This window comes from Papaver somniferum, chromosome 4, assembly GCF_003573695.1.
Source record: "Papaver somniferum cultivar HN1 chromosome 4, ASM357369v1, whole genome shotgun sequence".
Lineage (NCBI taxonomy): Eukaryota > Viridiplantae > Streptophyta > Magnoliopsida > Ranunculales > Papaveraceae > Papaver > Papaver somniferum.
In genome coordinates, this window is record NC_039361.1 from 130,333,666 (window position 1) to 130,357,120 (window position 23,455).

The 23,455-nt window shown below is 37.9% G+C and overlaps 1 protein-coding gene and 1 long non-coding RNA gene across 2 annotated transcripts; both read left to right on the top strand.

Moving 5' to 3' along the window:
• Window positions 1-471: 471 nt before the first annotated feature.
• On the top strand, window positions 472-5,012 carry LOC113276569 (lipoxygenase 6, chloroplastic-like). The gene is made up of 9 exons (XM_026526190.1): window positions 472-1,214; window positions 1,673-1,950; window positions 2,032-2,269; window positions 2,391-2,726; window positions 2,849-2,934; window positions 3,021-3,128; window positions 3,214-3,512; window positions 3,621-3,887; window positions 3,995-5,012. The coding sequence occupies exons 1-9, from the start codon at window positions 839-841 to the stop codon at window positions 4,752-4,754; spliced, it is 2,748 nt and encodes a 915-aa protein (XP_026381975.1). The 5' UTR covers window positions 472-838; the 3' UTR covers window positions 4,755-5,012.
• Window positions 5,013-6,135: 1,123 nt separating this feature from the next.
• LOC113274257 lies at window positions 6,136-8,065 on the top strand. Its single transcript, XR_003322904.1, has 3 exons — window positions 6,136-6,753; window positions 6,859-7,088; window positions 7,192-8,065. It is a non-coding gene; the product is annotated as an uncharacterized LOC113274257 (long non-coding RNA).
• The last annotated feature ends 15,390 nt before the right edge of the window (window positions 8,066-23,455 follow it).

The following is a 23,455-nucleotide window of genomic DNA, read 5'->3' on the forward strand; positions in this document are numbered from 1 at the left end:
TAAAATACGTCGTATTGGTTCCGCACGTGTACAAGACCTCGGATTAAAAAATTGGATCCATTTTTTTGTTTTCTTTTAATTATGGACCTCCGATTATTGGACTTTAGTGGATGGACCTGCCATTAACTATACCACTATATTAATACCTACAGGTAGTTTCTATTTGTGGTGGTTATTTCAAATCTGAGGCAGTGGTGAGAATGATGGATATCTAACATTAAATCATGGGTGCGTGGGTAACAATTAGTTAAGAATCTAAGGAACATTAGTTGTGTTTAGCGGCTGCCGACTCGTATAAAGAGCAGTATCGTATAGATTTATATTAACATATGCATTGCGAATGGATATGCGTTAAATAAAAGTTCCCTCAGTGTTGAACTCTCATCCCTGTTAAAATTATCAACTATCACAACTTACACGTTCTGAAATCGAAGCTTTTGTTTTTTCTTCTTACGTAGTGGGGCATCTTCTTAGCATTGTTTTGAAGTTTTCAAATGTTCATTCATCAATGTTTTTAAGTTTTGAATCATAGTTGATGAAGCTGTATATGCATGTAAAAAACACGGTTTTCACGTTCTAAGCTCGTGCACTGTTGTTGATGACACAACCGGGATTCTCTCTCCTTGGTAATATAAGTATTTTTTGTCTGCTCAACGACTAGCAGTGGCTGTCAACTCCATATTTCTTTCTTTCTCGCAATAAAGAAAGAAAGAAAGAAACATCAAAAACTCTAGACATCTATTTCTAAGTATCTTCTCTCGGTGTAATCTTTTCAAAGATCAGAATCTAGATAGATAGATAGAGAGAAGACTCATGAGTTAATGTTGTTGTTGTAAACATGGCAAAGCTTTTGAAAACACAGATCACTGCTAATCCACTTACCAGATTTCATCAAGCAACTAAGTTTGGAACTAAAAACAAGTATGGGTGCAAAAGGACTACTCAAAATTCAAGATTTTTATCTGGGGCTGGTTCAATCAGAGCTGTGATCAGTAGTAGTGAAGATAAAAATGTAATAACAACATCATCAAAGGTTCTACAGAAAAATGGGTTGGCAACATCATCACCCATGATTGATGTGAAGGCTGCAATTACTATTAGGAAGAAAATGAAAGAGAAACTTACTGAGAAGATTGAAGATCACTGGGAGGCACTTATTAATGGTATTGGTAAAGGGATCGTTATTCAGCTCATCAGTGAAGACTTAGATCCTGGTTAGTTTTAAATCTCAAAAATTATTTTGATTCGACTTTGAAATCTAACTGCATGGATGATTTCGATTTGTAAATAAAATTGCTCGAGATGGGTTTTGGGGAATGCAGCTCAAAGCCGGCTGTAAATTCCGGTCAAGGCTAAATACTGGCTAGAGACCTCAAATAGGAAATTTTGTACAGTATCCCACTATCAATAATGATCGAGTTTCTTCCTGTTCGTGAACTTGTCATTGGTTCTTTTAAAGGAAATTTCCTGTAACTTTTGCCTAATTGTGGTTGAAATGATTAGGTTTAGTCCTGATGTCTTGTGTGAGATAAAATGTTGAATTAGATCCCTCAAAAATCATAAGTTTCTTACTTTTGTTTGTTATGTCTTTCTGACATGGGCTCTCTTTCCACTAGTTGCTGCTGGTTTCTCTAAATACGTATCATCATTTTCTTTTTTTCTGTTGCTGCAGTGACCGGTTCTGGGAAAAGTGTAGAAACATCAGTAAGGGATTGGGCTCCTAAGCGATTGGAGCATTCAAGTTATCTTGAATATGTCGCCAATTTCGTGGTCCCTTCCGACTTCGGTTACCCCGGAGCGATTCTGATTACTAACCTTCATAACAAGGAATTCTATTTGGTGGAAATCGTGGTTCATGGTTTTAGTGATGGACCCATCTTCTTCTCTGCGAATTCGTGGGTTCAGTCCCGAAATGATAATGCTCAAAGCAGAATCGTGTTCAGAAATCAGGTAAGAACCAAATATTATGCTCACTCTCTTTACGAAGATTGGCCAGGAATTGATTACATGATACCTCCACATCCCACGTAGGCTTATCTTCCCTCTCAAACGCCAGCCGGTATGAGGGATCTTCGACGCGAAGACTTGCTTAGTGTTAGAGGCAATGGAAAAGGGGAGAGAAAACATTCAGACAGAATTTATGATTATGCTCCTTATAATGACATGGGTAATCCAGATAAGGATGATGATCTTGCTAGGCCGGTGCTTTCAGGTGAAGGGCGGCCATATCCTAGGCGTTGTCGGACTGGTCGTCCTCCAACTAAATCAGGTTTGTGAGCGTGTCGAACATCTGCAAATTGTCCTTTTCTTCTGTTTGTTACTCTGAACTGGATTCGATTATCATTTTCGTATTAGTCACCTTAGTGTATCGTAAACTCCATATGCTCCAGATCCTTACTCAGAGAGTAGAATAGAGAAACCCCATCCAGTTTATGTTCCTCGTGATGAAGCGTTCGAGGAGATTAAGCAGGCAACTTTCTCTGCGGGGCGTTTGAAAGCTGTGCTCCACAATCTAATACCATCTCTCTCTGCTACTCTGTCGAGCTCTGATAATCCATTTACATGCTTTTCTGAGATAGACAAGTTGTATAGTGATGGTGTTCCTGTGAACTGTGACCAAGAGACAAAATCAATCTTTGACAACTTGCTGCTTCCAATGATGATGAATAAGGCTTTGTCAGCAGGTCAAAAATTATTCAAATATGACATCCCAGCCATTATCTCAGGTATAGTATGACCATTGCTTCTTTTGAATACTGACATCTCTTTTTATGGTTAAGCTGGGAACCAAATGTATTTGGTACAAAACCTTTTTTCTAGCTCACTATTTACATAACTTTGATCACAGGGGACAGATTTTCATGGCTACGTGATAATGAGTTTGCACGACAGACTTTGGCAGGTGTAAATCCCGTTAACATTGAAGCTTTGAAGGTGCTTCTTTGATACTGATCCTTTTTTTTTTCTTGTCAGACGATTTCCCTTCTTCCTTCCAAATGCTTAAGTAAAAAATCTTGCAGGAGTTTCCAATTCTCAGCAAACTAGACCCGGCGGTATATGGTCCTCCAGAGTCGTTACTGACTAAAGAATTAATAGAGGGTCAACTCGGTGGGATGACTATTGAAGAGGTAGAGTCTCCCTCCCTCCCTTCCTCCCTCCCTCCCTCTCTCGCTCTCCCCTTCTGTCTCAGGTTTCTGTTGATTCATAATGCAGGCAATAGAGAGCAAAAGCTTGTTTATGCTTGACTACCATGATATGCTATTGCCTTTCATCAAGAAAATGAACTCATTGCCTGGGAGAAAAGCTTATGCTTCTAGAAGTGTTTTCTTTAAGACCGAAACCGGTCTAAATCCAATAGCGATCGAACTTTCACTCCCCCCTACACCTTCTTCACCGAATAACAGACGTGTCTACATTCACAAACATGATGCGACAACGTACTGGATATGGAAACTCGCCAAAGCTCATGTATGTTCAAATGACGCCGGAGTCCATCAACTGGTGAACCATTGGTACCGCCATTCAGTATTAGTACACCATAATTCGGAAAAACTTTTCTTGTTTCTGTATAGTCAGTCTACGTTATATATGCGAAACAAGTTGAAATTTGGTCTTTTCAGGTTGAGGACTCATGCCTGCACGGAGCCTTACATTATTGCTGCTCATAGGCAACTTAGTTCAGTACACCCCATCTATAAACTCCTGCACCCTCATATGCGATACACATTGGAAATCAATGCACTGGCCCGGCAGAGTTTGATCAATGGAGGAGGGATTATTGAAGCTTGTTTCAGCCCAGGAAAGTATTCAATGGAGCTGAGCTCAGCAGCTTACAAGAATATGTGGAGGTTTGACATGGAGGGACTACCAGCAGACTTGATTCGGAGGTAGGCTTTCTGAAAAAATTGTAGTATGTCTTTTTTGCTTAAAGTAGTTGCAAAATATGCAAGTGCTTTGGTCAATTCAACTCTGTATATTTGATGGTAAACAACAGGGGAATGGCAGAAGAGGACCCTTCGATGCCCGGTGGCGTCAAACTCGTAATTGAGGACTACCCTTATGCGTCTGACGGACTTCTAATTTGGTCTGCCATTGAAGAATGGGTAGAAGCTTACGTTAATCATTTCTACTCCGACAATCACAGCATCTCTTCTGATGTAGAACTCCAAGCTTGGTGGGACGAAATTAAGAACAAAGGCCATTCTGACAAGCGAAACGAACCCTGGTGGCCTAAACTGAAAACTAAAGAAGACTTATCCGGCATACTTACAACAATGATCTGGGTAGCTTCAGGACAACATGCAGCTTTAAACTTTGGACAGTACCCCTTTGGAGGATATATGCCAAATCGTCCTACCCTAATGAGGAGATTACTTCCTGTTGAAGAAGATCCAGATTATGACTGCTTCCTTCGAAACCCACAACTAGCTTTTCTATCTTCGATTCCAACTCAACTCCAAGCCACAAAGGTAATGGCGGTCCAAGACACGTTATCAACTCACTCCCCTGACGAAGAATATTTGGGCCAGATTCATCTTTTACACTGTCATTGGATCAATGACACTGAAATTTTAAGGTTATTCCAAAAATTCTCAACTAGATTGGAGGAAATAGAAGAAATAATAAAGGCACGAAATTGTGATGCAAGTCTCGAGAACAGAAACGGTGCAGGTGTTCCTCCATATGAACTGCTACTTCCACTTTCTGAACCGGGAGTAACTGGCCGTGGGGTCCCAAACAGCATTTCTATCTGAACATCTTATACACTCGGCGAGGTGTCGTTTTCTCTGCTGGTGCTTGTCTGTGAACTTTGTCTAGATTTCCATCTATAGCTATGTTGATTGTAACCTGTAAGTAATATAATTGGCGTAAACAAAAAATGCACGTAGTAAGTTATTCTGAAGTTTGAAGTTGGGGTACTCACATTGTTATCCGAAAATTACAGTCAAAATATCGGAACCTATACTAAATTCGATCACCACGGAATGAAACTTGCCCATGATTGATGAAGATATTCCTAGTACATTAGCCAAAATGGTACTTTGCAGACATTTACTTTCAGTTAGTTCCTGAATTTGTTTGAAACGGACAGGATGGTCTCTGTTATACCTGAGTCCGAATCATCAATTGCGTGTTGGCCCTGTTAAATGGAGAAGTGGTTGGAGAAAGACTTGGCATCAAACAGCGGAGTCTGTAATTCCTCTACATAAAAACAGAGTTTTAAAAAGACTTGGCATCAAACAGTGGAGTCTGCGATTCCTCTACATTTTTTCGAGCGCTCTCATTAACCGGAATTTAGCCCCACCAATTTTGTTTAAAGGAAGTTTATTTGACGTGGCCTAATGGAAAATGTAGAAAATATTTTCTGGTCCACGAGATTTTTTTTGATGGAAAACATATTTTTTGTTGCCTAAAGGAATCATCTCGAAAAATACATTGTTGTCAAAAATACATTCAATCAAAAATCGATCATATATTCATGATTTCATCGTAAAAATCAAAACTAAATCAATGATGCATCAATCACTGAATTGATCAATCGCATAATTAATGTATAAAAAATGTAAAAAAATCCAATGTCCGGTTACAGTTTTCAGAGTCATTGTTTTCCTAACTATACAATTTCATTCTATCAATTAAAACTAAAAATAAGATTACATTTCCGATTATAATTAAAAAGAAAAAATCCAATTGCTTGAGGATACTGACCTCTCAATCCGACGTTGTCTCTTTCTTGCCCATAAACTTTTTAGTGATCCTAGCTAAATGTAAAAATTTAAAGAATTGTTAGAATCTAAAAGAAAAAATTGAAGCAAAAACTAAAACATAAAGCGACCAATACAAAAACTAGCATACAAGAATTTAATCAATAACAAAATAATAAACCTCATTTTCATTTCTTTTTCTTAATTATGTTCATACCATAATTAAAAATAAAATAAGTCTAAAAAAAGAAAAGAAAAGATTTCTAATTTTGATATGTAATATATTTTCTATACCAAAATATTTACAACCACTAATTAGGATGATTTTTCCCTAAATCGAGATTTTTTTCCCTGGTAATTCTGGGCTTGGATGCTCTCTATATAAAGCACCGGAGCAAAGGCAAAGTGTCACCATTTTCATGTTGTTTTTCTTTCACTAGGGTTTTGCTTTTTCATTTATTTTTTTCGCTAGGGTTTTTCTATTTTATTTCTCAGTTTTTCAATTAATAATAATGGTGATTTTTGATTTGCAGAATTCTCAGTATGTTGGATGGATCAACGCATGCGATGATGCTGTTTTTGTTTTGTGGTATTTGTGACTGGAAAAACTCAAGATAGCCTTTTCCTTCAGAAACAACTTATAGGTTTTTTTTTATTTCCAGAAAATGATGATGCAGAAACGCAACGTATAGATCTGGTGATTTTTTGTTTTTTTTTTTGTTTGTTCTGTTCTGTTTTGTATTTTATTTTATTTTTTTGTTATGGTCTCTGCAAGGTTCCATTATCAGTATTAGAATCAAGAGAAAAAAAATTTAAAAGCGCCCTAATCAACTCCTAGATCCCCGGGAACCAGCATTTAACCCGCACCAAATGTGCAAGTTTCTTCTTTTATCGTGCTCCGGTGAGAACATTATAATTCAAGCACCAAATGGTCCAGTTTCTTCTTCTTACTTCCCACGATGAGCGGAGAGGACAATATAATCCAAGATCAGTAGAAGAGGTATTTATAAGAGAATAAGCGCCGGAATAATTCAAGATTTTGTTATTGGTATGCTTCTTTATCTACCCATTTTAACTTTTTTATTAAAAGGAAATCTTATTTTAAATTATTATTTTTTGTTTAAGTTGAGATTTGTTTATTTTGTGGTCATAGATGTTGAAGATTGTTTACGCAGTGAGATGTTTTGTGGTTATATATGATGAAGAATTGTTCGCCATCTTGGTTAGGGTTTTCTTCTTTTCCCGCTCTTTAAATATTTAAAAAACTGATTTTGTTAACTGATTTTTTTTTCCTAAGATTCCACAAGCCTATAGGTGTTGATGGCTGCGGTAACGGCACGGGAGGTCATGAGAATCGATACTAATCATATTTGGAGCTTCGTGGTAATGATAATTGACTTATGATGTTGTGCATGCGAGGTATAGAATAGTGAAATTATCTTTTTTAGCATTCTTAAGATTTTTTTGTTGATTTTCTATGTTGCAGTTGTTGGTGATACTGTTAAGGATTTCTTCGAATACAACTGAACTAGATGCTCTCTAATTTCTCAATTTGGGTTCTTAGTTATTGGGTTAGATATTAAGGAGTTCGATTATATTTATATTTATGTTTGTTAAAATCTGCGGGCATCCAACTCAAAATCAATTGGCAATGAGTGGAGCGTCCCTTCCATATTATATTTAAGTTAATTAAGCGGATTCTAGAAATGTGTGATTATTGTCCTTTCACACGCTCCCTCACGTGTAAGGCCAGTCACTCAACCTACCACGTGGACCTACGTACGAGTAACCAGTCAATCGGTAACAGGTGTACAGGTGAGTGATTAAATCGGAGGATAACACCTCGGCCAGTATCAGCCAACACTCTGGGTGTACAAGTGACAAAATCGGTTAAACACTTCGGCCAGTAACTCAACCTACACCCGGCGTACGCAGGTCTGGGTCTGGGGCTTAGCTCTGATACCATATTAAAGTTTGTGGGCATCCAACTCAAAACCAATTGGCAATGAGTGGAGCGGCCCTTCAATATTATGTTTAACTTAATTAAGCGGATTCTAGCGATGTGGGACTATTGTCCCTTCACAATGTTTCAGGTTGTAAACTCTATATGGCACCATGGCATATCAAAATATGCCTTTGGAGAACATATAATAACTAAAGCGTTACGTAGTGACTTTTTACCAAGTCGTCAGCGCACCATGTCATATGGGCAGATGAAGTGTGCCAATAATTGTTTGCACAGACGACTATTTTTCAATAAAATCGATTATATGGCTAGGGTATATGGCATGGTCCATGATAATTGATAATTGTTTGTGAAAAGACAATAATCTCACATCGCTAGAATCCACTTAATTAACTTAAATATAATATGGAAGGGACGCTCCATTCATTTCCAATTGACTTTGATTTGGATGCCCGCAGACTTTAATATGGTATCAGAGCTAAGCCTCAGACCCATACCTGCGTACGCCGGGTGTAGGCCGAGTTACTGGCCGAAGTGTTTAACTGATATTGTCAGTTGTACACCCGGGGTGTAGGCCGATACTGGCCGAGATGTTACCCCCGATTTAGTCACTCACATGTACACCTGTTACCGATTGACTGGTTACTCGTACGTAAATCCACGTGGTAGACCGAGTGACTAGACTTACACGTGAGGGGTGTGTGAAAGGACAATAGTCCCACATCGCTAGAATCCGCTTAATTAACTTAAATATAATATAGAAGGGTTGCTCCACTCATTATCAACTGGTTTTGATTTGGATGCCCGCAGACTTTAACATTGTTATATAATGGTACCATTTAATCAATGGTACACCTTAAGAACTATATTAATTGATGACCATGAGTCGTTGATAATCCGGAGATTTGAATTACGATACTAAATGTATTTTTTATAGTGGTAGGAGCAGATAAAGAAAAAAATTAAAATGGATCGATATAAATTAATCCTTTTTGACTTATGCATGCGAGGTATATAATGGTGAAATTATATTTTTGGAGCTTCGTGGTAAAAGAGAGATGCTGCTTTAGTATATTTGTTAATGATGATTGTCATTTCATTTCAAATTCAGTTGTTAGTGGTAGTCTGCCTAATTTGATGTGTGCACAATTACGCTGTTGGATATAACAATATCGCCTGATGTGCTTTATCTATGATTACGGTAAAATAAGCTCATAGCTATACATAAATATTGGAATTCATCTGCCCTGCTTGACTGAAAGAGATGGATAAAGAACAATTTTTTTTTTTTTTTTTTTGATATTGGAAATGAAACAACATAACTAAACAACTCTGATCATCCTAGGGTAAGACACACCCTGAATTTCAGCAACAAGATTATTGACTATTTCTACTGGTGGGTTATTAAACCACACCCCCTCTAAAAGTCTCTCAGAAGCTTTCTTGGACAGAGTATCAGCAACATAATTGGATTCTCTATATTGATGAACAAAGACAAGGTCTTCAAATTTCTCCTTCAAATCAGCAATATCCTAGACAAGAGCCTTAAGGTACCATGGTGGTATAACCTCGCCACTGCATAGTTGAATAGTATAGGTTGAATCGCAATCAACTTCAAGCTTTGTGATTCTCAATTGGACAGCAAGAAGCAGACCTTATCTTGCATCCCTTCAACCACATTGCTCCCATTACTATAGATGAAATTTGCAAAGCCTGCCACAAAAGAACCAACAACATCTCTAACCACCCCTCCAATACCTGCAAAACTAGAGTTAGACGAAGCACCATCCGTGTTCAACTTATAGTATCCAGGATTAGGGAAATTCCACTTAACAAAGATTTCACGCATACAAATAGCTGTCACCTCCTCCTGAATAACAGTGAGATAATATTCTCTTGCTTTCCTGGTGGCGAAAGCAAGAGTCTTTAGAGAAACAAACCTTTTCTTTTCGTGAATTAATCTGTACCTACTATTCCATATACTCCACAAAGCATGAGGTACAATGTAACACCACCTAATACTACCCATAGAAACATCCATAGAAAGTAACTGTTTTAAATAATTAGGCGACACCACATCCAAATAAATCTTTGAACCCGTCAGATCATGCAACTTATTCCATTTAATGTAACATAATGGAACATGAGGTTTTCACTATACATCTTTTTAGAATGTGCATCCCTATAAGTATGATTATTCCCCGAGTGTAAATTTGTGCACCATTTCAAAACCGGGGTGCACATTCCGGTCTCTCTCATTGGCCGATAAAACCTCCAAAACCACCACTTTTTTACTTTACTTTTCTTTCCGTTTCTTTTAAGAGTTACGAAACATAAGAATCTTTTCCATCGTCTCTTCCAAAATTCAATTCATATCTCTGTTCCATATCGTTCATTAAAATCAAGCTTTCTCCATAATTATTCTCCATCTTCTCTAAAATAACCTTAATCCGCTAATTTATCAAGTTTTCCCCTTTTGTATAAATAAGATTGATTTGGCAAAAATCCTTATAGATTGAAATTCTGATTGATTTCATCTGATTGATTATTACTAGTAGGGGTTAGAGGAAAAAGCGCTTTCAAGGTTTAACCCTGGAACAAAAGGATAGAAATAAAATCAACCTATGGAGCAATGTGCACAAATTTGGACAGACTAAAGATTAACACAAATTTCATTATAAAATTCATACTAGTCATCATCATAATACAATTGGCTTTTGGATTCACTATTATTTGACAAGACGGATCAAAAAAACCTTAAAAAAAAAATAGATCCAATGATTTTAACACCAAGTAATCATAATGAAATATTCCTCTATTTTCAAATTAGGCTGTTTGGAAGTGATTAAACACCGGCAATATCCTAAGAAGCAAAAATATTAAATGTTGACGACATGGAAGTAATATGTCTTGAAATCCTTTTGCTTGTTCACCGTGTATAAATTGCAGAGAGATGGAGGCACAGAGAAGCGGATGAGAAAGGAAGAAGAAAACATATCCATGCAGATAACTAAAACCGCTCAGAATCAGTTTGGGCCAATGAGAGGGCGCACCACCATTTTGAAGGGGTGCACAAATTTACACTCATTATTCCCCTCCACAAGGAAATTTAAATACGTCCGTTAGACTCCGGATCATAGACAAAATCATGTATGCATGGTGACCATTAGAAGTGGTGACTAACTTCATTTTACTTTGGGTTAATATTTATGGATGCAGTAATAATGTCGTTTCTGCATAAATGGAATCTTTCATGGTGTGTTTCCGCATAATGAAGGATAAACGTGTCGTTCATAAGAGACATCATCGACAAGAGATGACATAGGAGTGATGGCAACAATGTGAATGACTGCTGGTAAAATAACTGGGGGGAAATTAGCCCTTCCAACGTGAGATAGTCATCTGGTTGTACCTAGACTAGATTATTCTAGGAAAATTATGGTGATGTAGGACAAGTGCTTATATCCGTCTCAGGTTTTCCGCTTTGCCAGTACAACTTTACATGTGGTAAGGACTAGCATGGCCATCTTTAACTGATTTGGGATATGTTGGCTTATATATGTCCTAGGTCTCATGGGAGAGAAAATTCGGGCATTCGAATATATTCAAGCATGATTTTGAAAACAATTGTTGGCCTTGCAATTACCATTGCATCTGCAACAATTACCTTAACCAAAACATTAACATCCTATAATAGGGATTATTTGGAGAAAATAAAAGGAAAAAAATACATATATATATTTTTTTTTCACAAAGGTTGATTTTTATTTTTTTCTTTTTATGAAGTATAGTAATGTTGATAGTAGTCGTAAAGACTTTATAAAAATTTGATCAAGATTGTTTGTTAACTGAATCCGAACATTGATTTTGTGTAGCAGCAAAAGGATGTGGAGATGTTAGTTCCACATTCATATTTCCTTGATGATCCTTACCCTATGGCAAAACGAATTGGGTTACCAATATCTTTCGCCTAATTTTTCTTTACTAGGTAGCTCAAAAAATGCCTTTTAAAAAAGTCCCATTTGTGGTCTTAGATTCATTCATTTTCAAAAATTTCAAAAAATATTAATTCAGTGACACTATAATTGGTTTTTTAAACATTTGTGCGACTAAATTGGGACAATTTTTTATTTTAAAATACAATACTCCATAAAATAGGTTTCTTTTACGGAAATGATTTATATCTGGTGGGTTATACTGAGTGAGAGAGTAGGGTGAGACCCCTTCCAACCCGAAGCTTTAGCAGGGGGCACTATACATAAGTAATTAACATGAATGCACAAGCACACATGCTATGATGGTATAAATAAATTAAGATGAATGCAATAAATTCACAGGTCTAAAATACACGGCATATTACAATTCACAAGTTAAATACACTTGATATATAAGGAGTTATTAATTTATTATATGTTTTGATAATTTTCATTTTAGAAAATAATTTTAGGTTTGTGTGGTAGGGAGAAATGAAACCAAAAGGTCATTAAGTTACTAAAGAATCTAAATCACTGCACGATTTTCATTTTATATTAATAAAATACCAACAAAATTTCATGATATAATTGAGATGAGAAATCTATAAAAAATCAAGCAGTTGAGCGGGATATTTTGAAATATATAGTGTTCTCCGATCTCGATAACACTTCTTCTGGTGTACTACATCGAAGAGTTTAAGGACTATCGAAATTTTGAGAAGGATTGGAGCAACATAAGTTTTAGTCAATATATGAAACTAAAATGAATATTGTAATATTTGATGATTTTGGGCTTGCAAGTCCACGGCATTTTAATTATTTTTCTTTCAATTGCATTGATTTTTTATGGGTTTTTTAAATGTTTCATTAATTTTAAAGGTCATTATCTAAATAAATATTTTATTAAAGATAAAGTTTAAAACATATTTTTAGTTTTAAAGGTATTATCTAAATAAATGTTTTTAGTATTTTATATACGGGAACGGGTGGCAAACTAGTACTCCTAAAAATGAAGGGTAAGTGATTTTCCTGCTGTTTGAAGGTAATGATCCTGAAGGTTGATTATGTTGCGCTGAATTTTACTTTCAATTTTATGAAATACCTCCAGTAAAACATGGGTAGTTGGAGGGTTTTCACATGGAAGGAAAGGCGTTACAATGATACCTCTAGAATACAAAACAAAGTTTGTCTAAGAGCATGTTTTTTTCTGCTGACTCGGTATCTGGATCTGACTCGGCCTCCGACTCGGTCCGAGTCAGATGTCGGATCGTTTGTTTTTTTATTTTGAGTCAGATCTGACTCAGACCCGTTTGAGTCAGATCTGACTCGCGATCTGAGTGAGACCTAACCTCTGACTCAAACCCGTTTGAGTCAGGTAATAAAATACCCCCGACTCATTGGAACAAACCACTGACTTATATTTTTGAGTCAGATGAGTCAGATCTGACTCAAAAAACAAACATATTGAGTTAGATCCAGATGAGTCAGGTGATTTCAGTCAGATCCAGATGAGTCAGATCCAGACGAGTCAGGAGAAAACAAACATGTTCTAAGCTAAGCTAAATAAAGAGCGACAGAGATTTGTATGTGAAGGAATCTACGGTAGTGGTTTGTTCAACTTAAATATTGTAAGTAATTTATTAATTAGTGTTTCACTAGTCGCTCATAATAAATGATCTATATTAATTAGTGTTTCACTAATTTCTCATAATAAATGATCTATAAACGGGCACTAACTCAGCTGGTCATTCCTGTTTCCCAAAGTTTCATGCGTTCCAGGAGGTCCCAGGTTGGAGCCCCCAATGGCGTGATATTGCAGGAATTAACATGAAAGGTAGAGTTAGCTTGCCCCCCTTGTGACACAATCTCAGCCCCCATCCGTTTCGGCTCCATTGGCTAAGTTACCCATAAGGCTCGCTGGTAGGCTAGCACGGCAACCTGTTCAATTAATGTAGTAGTACGTTGTTGGAGCTTAGTTTGTTAGGCTTCCAACTAGTTAATGTAATACTATTCATCAATTAATAAAAATATATTTCAATTACAAATGTTGTCTTAATTAATTTAATAAATATTTATTTCCATTAACAAATAATTTGATAAAAACAAAATATCAATAGACATTTGTGACGGTAGTGGGTGGAAGTTCCTATAAAGTGGTGGAGGCGGAGACATTAGTGGTGGTCAGGGGCGGAGCAAAGCCCAATTACAATTATTGTTGGACTTTATTTTATCATGAAATAGATACAAAGTCCATTTTGCACCTGTATCCAACTTGCCAAAAAATTTTGCTCCCCTTTTCTCAAACTCCTGGCTCTGCCCCTAGCGGTGGTGGAAGAAATAGTGGCGGTGGGTGTTGGTGAGTGGTGGCGGAAATATTAATTTTGAGTCGTTACAACACATATACCATCGTATTTTTAAAGATGCGGTTGGCTGTTTTTAGCGTGATTGATAAAGGCAGGTATATGACAAAGTGTTCGTGATCATTATTGGATCGATCACCCAGATGGTACCCCTGTTATCTTTGGTACCATATTATATAATATCACGATTTTTTAATGTTAGAATGAAATTGATTGCAGTATATAGAAAATATGTAACAAAACTAGTTAATTAACGACCTTTTGTTCTATCTAAACCTCATACACGGCGTTCGCGATTGAAAATTAGAATTACGTCCAACAACCTACAAGAGGTGGGAGGCAGTGGCGAACTTAGAAATTAACATTGAGGGGGGCTACTTTCTTTTTAAAAGAAACATGTAAATTTTGGTTTAAAATACTATTTATAGGATAAAATTAAGGATATTTTTAGTTATTAATAGAATTTTAAGGAGGGCTACATCTAGGTTAGTCAATCATTGGCTCTGCCACTGGGTGGTGGTGGAGGAAAAAAATGGTTTTATACGGTTTTGTGGTGGTGACGAGTATTGGTGAGCACTAACATACTATGTTAGTTCCGTAACACCAAAAAACGTGTAATATTATAAAATATATAATGTGGTTGATCAGTTTAATGTTAAAATAAACTCGGTTAAAACACTGACAATTAAAAAATACTGGAATCAATTGTAATGTTGTTTACCAATGGCAGACGAGCGATACAAATCAAGATCAGAACATATGAAATTACCTATTATCTAGTCGACCATAATGTTCAAGGAAAATATTTAGTTGGTGTCCCAATCTTTTTGGTTGAGTATCTGATAAAATTACCCCCATTAACTACTAAATACCCTGTCACTCCTCTCCGGTTTTTAATTATTCTTCTCTGCTCCGAATGACCAAAACCATCAGTACTTCCGACAGACGACCATAACTCACTACCACTACAAATCAGCACCCCTTCGTTTTCTTTTCACCAGCAATGCAAACAGTCTCATCACAACCACCACGACCACCGTAACCAGCCCCACCACCATCAAATCTCATGAAAATCCAAATCTTAAGAAAATCAAGATTAAACACATACATTCCAGTCCGAAGTTAATTGGTAGTAGGCTAGTGTCTGTAGCAACTTAATACAGTTTGGTGTTCAAATATGGACTAGGTCCCAAGATTTTTCTGCATTTGCGGTTTCCTCGTTAACAAAATTTCTGGTGTCTGTATTATTTCTTTTCCGCATTATATTGTTTATCTTTATAATTGAAATATCACAGGTTCTATGTAAATCAATCAAAGTAGATATATCCATTCTTGTTTGTTGGATATGACTTGATTGATTCTTCGATATTGATCTTTGGAATCGTTTAAGTACTCTCACACGTAAATTAGGTTCACAGACTTGTCTCTGTAAACATTCTGATTGTGAGAGAAATGGATATAACTCTAAATATTATTCCTTGATTGAGATTCATTAAGTAGAACTCTCGGAATTGTATTTAAGTTTGTCCATACATGTTGCCTAAGAAAAATTTGGTGGTGTATTTTGGTACCCCGCGTTTTTAATTGGTATCAGAGCAGGCAAACACGGAAAACCTAATAGTTTGTTTTTGTTTGATCCTAAAAGTGCACTCATATGGGAAACTAATTTTGGAAACTTTTTATGTTAACCTGTAACGTACACCAGAATTCCTTAAAGATTCACAGTTTATTTTGCTCACGACTTTCAGTCTCACAGGATGATCTCAATTCATTCAAGATTCCCAATATCTTTGTGGATAATAAAGAATCAATATGTAAATATAAAGAATCCTACACCAAGGATTTAAACAAGAATCGTCCTGTTAAAAGTAATAAGCTATGTTGTCTTAAAAGATTGTTGACCATTATTTTTAAGGAATGCGACAAAGAGGGATTTCTAGACGAAGATATCTATATAGCTTTTGAAAAACTTTTAAGATCTTGGAACACCTTGGATTGATTTTGATAAAGGTTAAGTCCGTACGATATTCTGACAAAAATAAAGTTTTCTTTCCGTGTGAAGTATTCGGGCATGTCAAAAAATCTTGCATGTTTACTGCAATGACACTGACTGCTCCTGATGATTAAGGAAGACCATCTCATGATCACAACTATAAGGAAGAAACAGAACGAGAAGATTGTTAGTTAGAATTTTACTCATCCAACTTCTTGTTAACAAGACCTTGGCATCACCCTATCATGTAATTATCTCTTGATATGGGGCAAGCAATAGTAAAGGTTTGTGTCTGTTTTTAATAAGCTTAAGTTTCTTGATATATCTATCAAGTTTTTGAGATCCTGACAACTTGGTAATTGACTCTGGATAAAGGAAGGATTTTTGTAATTAATCTCGATAAAAGTAAGACATCACATATTGTTGAGCTGACTCCAATCTCATGAAGTTATAAGGTCAAAAAAAAGTTACAACACTTTTAATCCTGTGAATATTAATATCTCCTATGCTCTGAAACTTTTTCATTGAGCTAAGAATAAGATCTACCGTCTTATTATATTGATATTATTAAATGGCAACTATTAGATTTTGTCTGGAAATCATAATTTGATATGAATGTGTATATCAAAAGGAATATGTTGGTTTCTCTTCAATTCATGGGTTTCAGTACTCGAACCGGTAAAAGCCCATTAGAGTGTATTTAAAAGGGTACGTGTACTCCCACTTTCCTTCTTCTTATTCGTGTTCACAAACGGGAATTGATTTTGAGTTAGGGTTTCCGAACCGGTGCGATGTCATCGTGAATTGAAGGTTGTTTCTTCATAATTTTGTTCTTTTTTTCTTAATAGCAAGAAGGCTTGTCAAAGAAGGAGTTTTTATTGAGAAATCATCTGCAAAGGAGCCTTCTAAGTAGGATCGATCTTTATTAGGCCTGTAAATATATGTCTGATATCCGGAATCCGCTTTTGAGTATTTGAGATCCTATAGGATTTTATCCGTTTTATCGGATATTTCTTCCTTAATATATAGGAATCGGATTAGGCTCCATCCGAATTGTTATTATCCGATAGAACATGGATTTATTTGTGATTTACCCTAACCATATTTGTGATTTACCCTAATATCCGATATGAAATGTTTGAGAAATTGAACCTTAAAGTTCAATTATGAACATGTTTTAAAGGGTTTTTAACATTTTTTGTCAGAACCGGATATTATCGGATAAATATCCGATAGCTTAGCCTATCAAAATCGATATTTGATTTTTTATATCCTATAGGATATTATCGTATATCGAATATCCGATAGCGCTTAACCTATCGGATACAGATTTCTAAATATCTGACGGATATTAATCCATTGACACTCCTAATCTTTATAAAGTATGAGAAGAACTAAAGGCGTTAGTAAAAAGTCTAAGGAGGTCTATGAACTCGATCTAAAAGAGGAACCTAGAATCATCTTTCTTAACAAAGATTGTTATGAAACCTATGACAGAATTCATTCTAGAGAAGAAATTGGAAGAAGGGTTTGTTCCTTGTAGTGATTTATCTTGTTTTGATAAGTACAATCTTGGTAATATTTTTAATGGTTTTGGTGAAGGATTTGACACACTTACAAGGATATTTTATGCTAACATATTTGATGTTGATCTTGAGAACTTGTGTTTTAAGACCATGATTGAAAGATACAAGATTAAATCGAGAATTAATTTCGAAAATCACCAATCTTCATGCGGGTGATTTTTGTTTTTCCTAGACCAAAAGGAGAAAAGCCGTCTTGTGAAACCATTTCTCTCAAACTTCGTGGAAAGAGTTTTGGTTGGAAGGGAAAGTTTCCTATCGAAGAGCTTAGCATGGCTTTTAAGGTCTTTGGAAAGTTTGGTATTCCAAACATTTGTCCCTCCATGGTAGAAGATGCTCGTTGGAGTCGTGACTTTGCGGAGTTAGTTTACTTTTTTGAAATGGGTACTCAAGGTCTTGACATATGTGGATGGATTATTCAACAAATGTCGACAATGACCTTATCCAACAAAAAATTGGATTTTCCTTGTCTCATCGAATACATATGTGGAGAATTCTTCATTGGTCCGAATGGAAACTCTATTCAAACTTCTATTTTGGTTTTTGGAAGTACTTTCAAACATATGAGAACGAACGAGTGAAAAAGAAAAATGACATCTATTTCATCTCTTGACGGTTCTTGTGATCTAACAACCTTGAGTCTTCTTCAAAGAGTTTACAAGGATGTTTGCAATATCAAATCCAAGGTAAAAGGTATGCAAAAAAAAAAGTGTGCTTGCTACAAAATTTCCCGATATCAAGAACGAAATAGACAAGATTCAAGCTTCAACTATGGGTGATTCCAATGATGAAGAAAATGAGTAACCCTTACAATTTATGCTTCTTTTGTAACTAATTTCTAGGAAACTTATTGTGATAATTTATTCTTACTTTTGAGAAGGATAACTAGGGTTTGGCATATCAAATATTGTGATTAAACAAACTATTTCCAACGATTTTCGTCTTGCATGTTTTTAGATTTATATATTTAAATTCTAGAGTTTTTGGAAGATGAACTTGCAGTATGTAATAATTATTGGTTAAGTATATTGCAAAAGTCTCATGAGATATATGTGTCCTTTACTTTTTGTAAATTGAACTGATATCTCATACATGCTCAAAAGTTAAATCTGTTATTTTATTTTATTATAAGCTAAAAATAGAAAAACTTAGTGAGAAATTATCGCAGTATTGATCTACTCGTAATCACACTACTGTGTTATTACTGCACTACACAATCCGTAAGATTTTCTTATGTTGAGTCGTACCGATTAAAATAATCTCTTTGTTCGTAACTGGCATTGAGATTAATTTAAGTCGATGTTTAGGATACAAATCCATGTAATTTTTTAATGTCCGACAAGATCCTTCTTTTTCATTAAAGTAAGGTCACTCATGTTGTTCTCCTGGGAATGACATCAAATAGGAGAGAGTTCTTAAATGAACTTGTGCTTAATTGCTATATCTTTCTGGGGTGTGTGGCTATGGAAATTACAGAGGATATTTGTATCTTAAATCTCCTAAATGAGCGCTAAGTATTTCATAATATGTGATATCATCTAAATAAAGTTGATATGTAATTCCTTTAAATCTTCAAATATCTTTTGGTTGTATTCATTACGATCCAATGATTTTCGTATCTTTGCTAGTTTTTATTGACAAAAAGGGGGAGAATTAATTAGTAGTTTCGCTCTGCATACGGATCATTAGGAGGTGAGGGGGAGGGGGGGAGGAGTGGAATCAATATCTATAGGTTTCACCTTTTATGCAAAAGATGTAAGTATTGATTAAGGGGGAGAAATATATCACCATAGTATTACTTCAAAGTTGTGATACAATTGAACTTAGGAGAAGATAATAATACTATGTTTCTGTATAACGAAGATTGAGAATATTTGTTTTCAAAGTTGTTATCACTACGGATCTTCAACAACAACGATGCTGAGTTGAACACGTTCAGAATTATTGCAACTTGAAGTAACGAAGAATTCAAGAAGTTGAAGAAACCAAGAAAATCAAGCATGATGGATTCAATGAGTTTTTGAAGCTTTATTTTTAACCATATGCATTGACAGTTTTGCCAATAAAATTGACAAAGGGGAAGACTGTTAAAGCATTTCTCGGTCAAACCCACAAGTGTCACTATCTCAAGCTTATTAAATTTAGTAATCAAAAGTATACCTTTATTTTTATTCTACAATTAGTTAAGTTTCAGATTAGGATAGAAGTATGTAGTTGAGAATCGGAAATCACTGCGTTCTACCGTAGCTTTTGGAGAACTTCTTCAACAAAAGGTAAGTGAAGACTGAACTACCTATTTCTCAAGTTATATTCATCCTTCTATCTCTGAGACGACGTCGCCTGACTAATTAGACTATCGTAAGAATATCAAGAATTTCGAGTCAAGTTTATCTTGGTAATTAGTTGTCGAAATATATATGACTAAGCTTAATGAACATTTGTTCATACTTGATGAATTTCGGTTAAGAACAATTTATCGTTTACAATCTAAATTATGATTCAAGATTATCATTCAAAAATAGCCTGGAACAATGATGTGTGTCGTTGATGTTATTTGGGAATGTTTCGAATTGATTTAGAAAGAAATATAGAACTACTGTAAATCTGGATACATGACACCACACATACCAGTTTCACAAATTGGAAAAATTGTTATAGGTCCGGAACCGCAGTACATGTACCCAGTACACGTACCGGCATAGCTATATGTCGACAGTGACTTAGTGGTACGCATATCCGGTATCCGTACCACAAAAAGCTGTGGTTTTGTACACATACCTAGAATTGTACACATACCTAGTATGCATACCGAAAAAGAACTGTTGGTTTTGAAACTGGCGTGGTATCCATTCCCGGTATACAATCCGGAAAAGTTATGTAAGTTCCGAAACTTATATTTGCATTAAGGGTACACATAAATGGTACATGTACCATGATAAATATAGTCACGAACAAGGAAGAGTACACGTACCTGGTACACATACTTTCCCTGTCGAATATTTTTAGATGCACATAAAATTATTTCTGTAAGATAATTACCATTTGAATAAATTTCTAAAAACAACATATAGATATGATTGATCACATTATAACCTATGGTTGTGATTCAAGCTTAAAGTCTTAAGTGTTATATGAAAATGATTAAGCTTATAGTTCAATCGGCTAGTTTCGGTTAACCGTCAATGAGTAATGTCTTTTTACACGGTTCGTTTACGGTTCATCCTAACCAGAGTGTATATCTTGAAATGTTAATCCATTTCAAAGATTCATCTAACGGTGGATATTGTTTGCTTGGTTCCAATCTATCTTAGATTAAACCTAAAGAAACCTACACTTTGAAAGTTTATATAAGGGGAACCTCAAGCAATTAGGATCTATGAATCCCAAAACTATTCTTGTGTGTCTTAGTTGTAAACTAGAGTCATCCTCTTCATAAAACCCTTTTAGGGTTTAACGACTAAAAATAATTCACAGGGATTCGTGAAGCCAGGTCCAACTATCTTTTATCTTGATAGTTCGTGTATCCTGATCTTGTTTGATTCTTGAACTACTCACTCAAAAAAGATAGATGTTGTTGATGGTGGTTTTTAGCTTAAGGTTAAAATCGTAAAACCATACATCAGACATGACATCACTACGACAACTAGCGTATTTATTGAATCAATCAACATGCCTACGTAAGAATTACCAGGGTACCTTTTTTTTTATATACATGTGTCATGTTCCACGGCAGAACTCTTAATATTGACCGACATCATCTTCGTACATACCAAAGCCTAATTATCACGCCACCGTGCCAATGGAAAGCCATGCCAGCCACGTCTTCGCGCCAAGTCATGCCGACCATGCCAGCTGCACCACCGTACCAATGGAAAACCATGCCAGCCACGTCTCCGCGCCGAGGCATGCCGACAATGCCAGCCGCACCACCGTGCCAATGGCAAACCATGCCAGCCACGTCTCGGCGCTAAGGCATGCCGACCATGCCAGCCGTACCACCGTGCCAACGACAAACCATGCCAGCCACACCACCGTGCCAATGGCAAACCATGCCAGCCACGTCTCTGCGCCAAGGCATCCCAACCATGCCAGCCGCACCACCGTGCCAATGGCAAACCATGCCAGCCACGTCTCCACGCCAAGGCTTGCCGACCATGCCAGCCACGTCTCCGCGCCAAGGCTTGCCGACCATGCCAGCCGCACCACCGTGCCAACGGCAAACCATGCCAGCCACGTCTCCGCGCCAAGGCATGCAACCCATGCCAGCATCACCACCGTGCCAATGGAAAAGCATGCCAGCCACGTCTCTGCGCCAAGGCATGCCAACCATGAAAGCCGCACCGCCGTGCCAACGAAAAATCATGCCAGCCACGTCTCCGCGCCAAGGCATGCCGACCATGCCAGCCGTACAACCGTGCCAACGGATAACCATGCAATCCACGTCTCCGCGCCAAGGCATGCCAACCATGCAAGCCGCACCACTGTGCCGACGGTAAACCATTCTAGCCACGTCTCCGCGCCAAGGCATGCCAACCATGCCAGCCGCACCACCGTGCCAATGGAAAACCAAGCTAGCCACGTGTCCGTACCAAGGCATGCCAACCATGCCAGCCGCACCACCGTGCCAATGAAAAACTATGCCATCCACGACTCCGCGCCAAGGCATGGCATCCACATCTCCGCGCTAAGGCATGCCGACCATGCCAGATGCACCACCGTGCCAATGGAAAACCATGCCAGCCACGTCTCCGCGCCAAGGCATGCCGACCATGCCAGCCGCACCACCGTGCCAATGGCAAACCATGCCAGCCATGTCTCCGTGCCAAGGTATGCCGACCATGCCAGATGCACCACCATGCCAACGAAAAACCATGCCAGCCACTTCTCCGCGCCAAGGCATGCCAACCATGCCAGCCACACCACCGTGCCAATAAAAAACCATGCCAGCCACGTCTCCGCGTCAAGCCATGCCAACCATGCCAGCCGCACCACCGTGCCAATGGCCAAGTCATGCCAACCATGCCAGTCGCACCACCATGCCAATGGAAAACCATGCCAGCCACGTCTCCGCGCAAAGGCATGCCAACCATGCCAGCCGCACCACCGTGCCAATGGCAAACTATGCCAGCCACGTCTCCGCGCCAAGGCATGCCAACCATGCCAGCCACAACACCATGCCAATGGCAAAGTCATGCCATGCCATCCGCACCACCGTGCCATTGAAAAACCATGCCAGCCACGTCAACGTGCCAAGGCATGCCGACCATGCCAGCCGCACCACCGTTCCAATGGCAAACCATGCCAGCCACGTCTCCGCGCCAAGGCATGCCGACCATACCAGACGCACCACCGTGCCAATGGAAAACCATGCCAACCATGTCTCCGCGCGCCAAGGCATGCGGACCATGCCAGCCGCACCACCGTGCCAACAAAAAATCATGCCAGCCACGTCTCCGCGCTAAGGCATGCCGACCATACCAGACGCACCACCGTGCCAATGGAAAACCATGCCAACCATGTCTCCGCGCCAAGGCATGCGGACCATGCCAGCCGCACCACCGTGCCAATGGCAAACCATGTCAGCCACGTCCCCTCGCCAAGGCATGCCAACCATGCCAGCCGCACCACCGTGCCAATGGCAAACCATGCTAGCCATGTCTCCGCGCCAAGGCATGCCGACCATGCCAGTCGCACCACCGTGCCAATGGAAAACTATGCTAGCCACGAATCCGCGCCAAGGCATGGCATCCACATCTCCGCGCTAAGGCATGCCGACCATGCCAGCTGCACTACCGTGCCAATGGAAAACCATGCCAGCCACGTCTCCGCGCCAAGGCATGCCGACAATGCCAACCGCACCATCGTGCCAATGGA

Excerpts from the sequence above, each read along its gene's own strand:
- LOC113276569 (XM_026526190.1), top strand. The coding sequence starts at position 839 with ATGGCAAAGCTTTTGAAAACACAGATCACTGCTAATCCACTTACCAGA. Across the intron at positions 1,951-2,031 it reads GAATCGTGTTCAGAAATCAG|GCTTATCTTCCCTCTCAAAC; the intron begins GTAAGAACCAAA and ends CATCCCACGTAG. Across the intron at positions 3,513-3,620 it reads CATCAACTGGTGAACCATTG|GTTGAGGACTCATGCCTGCA; the intron begins GTACCGCCATTC and ends TGGTCTTTTCAG.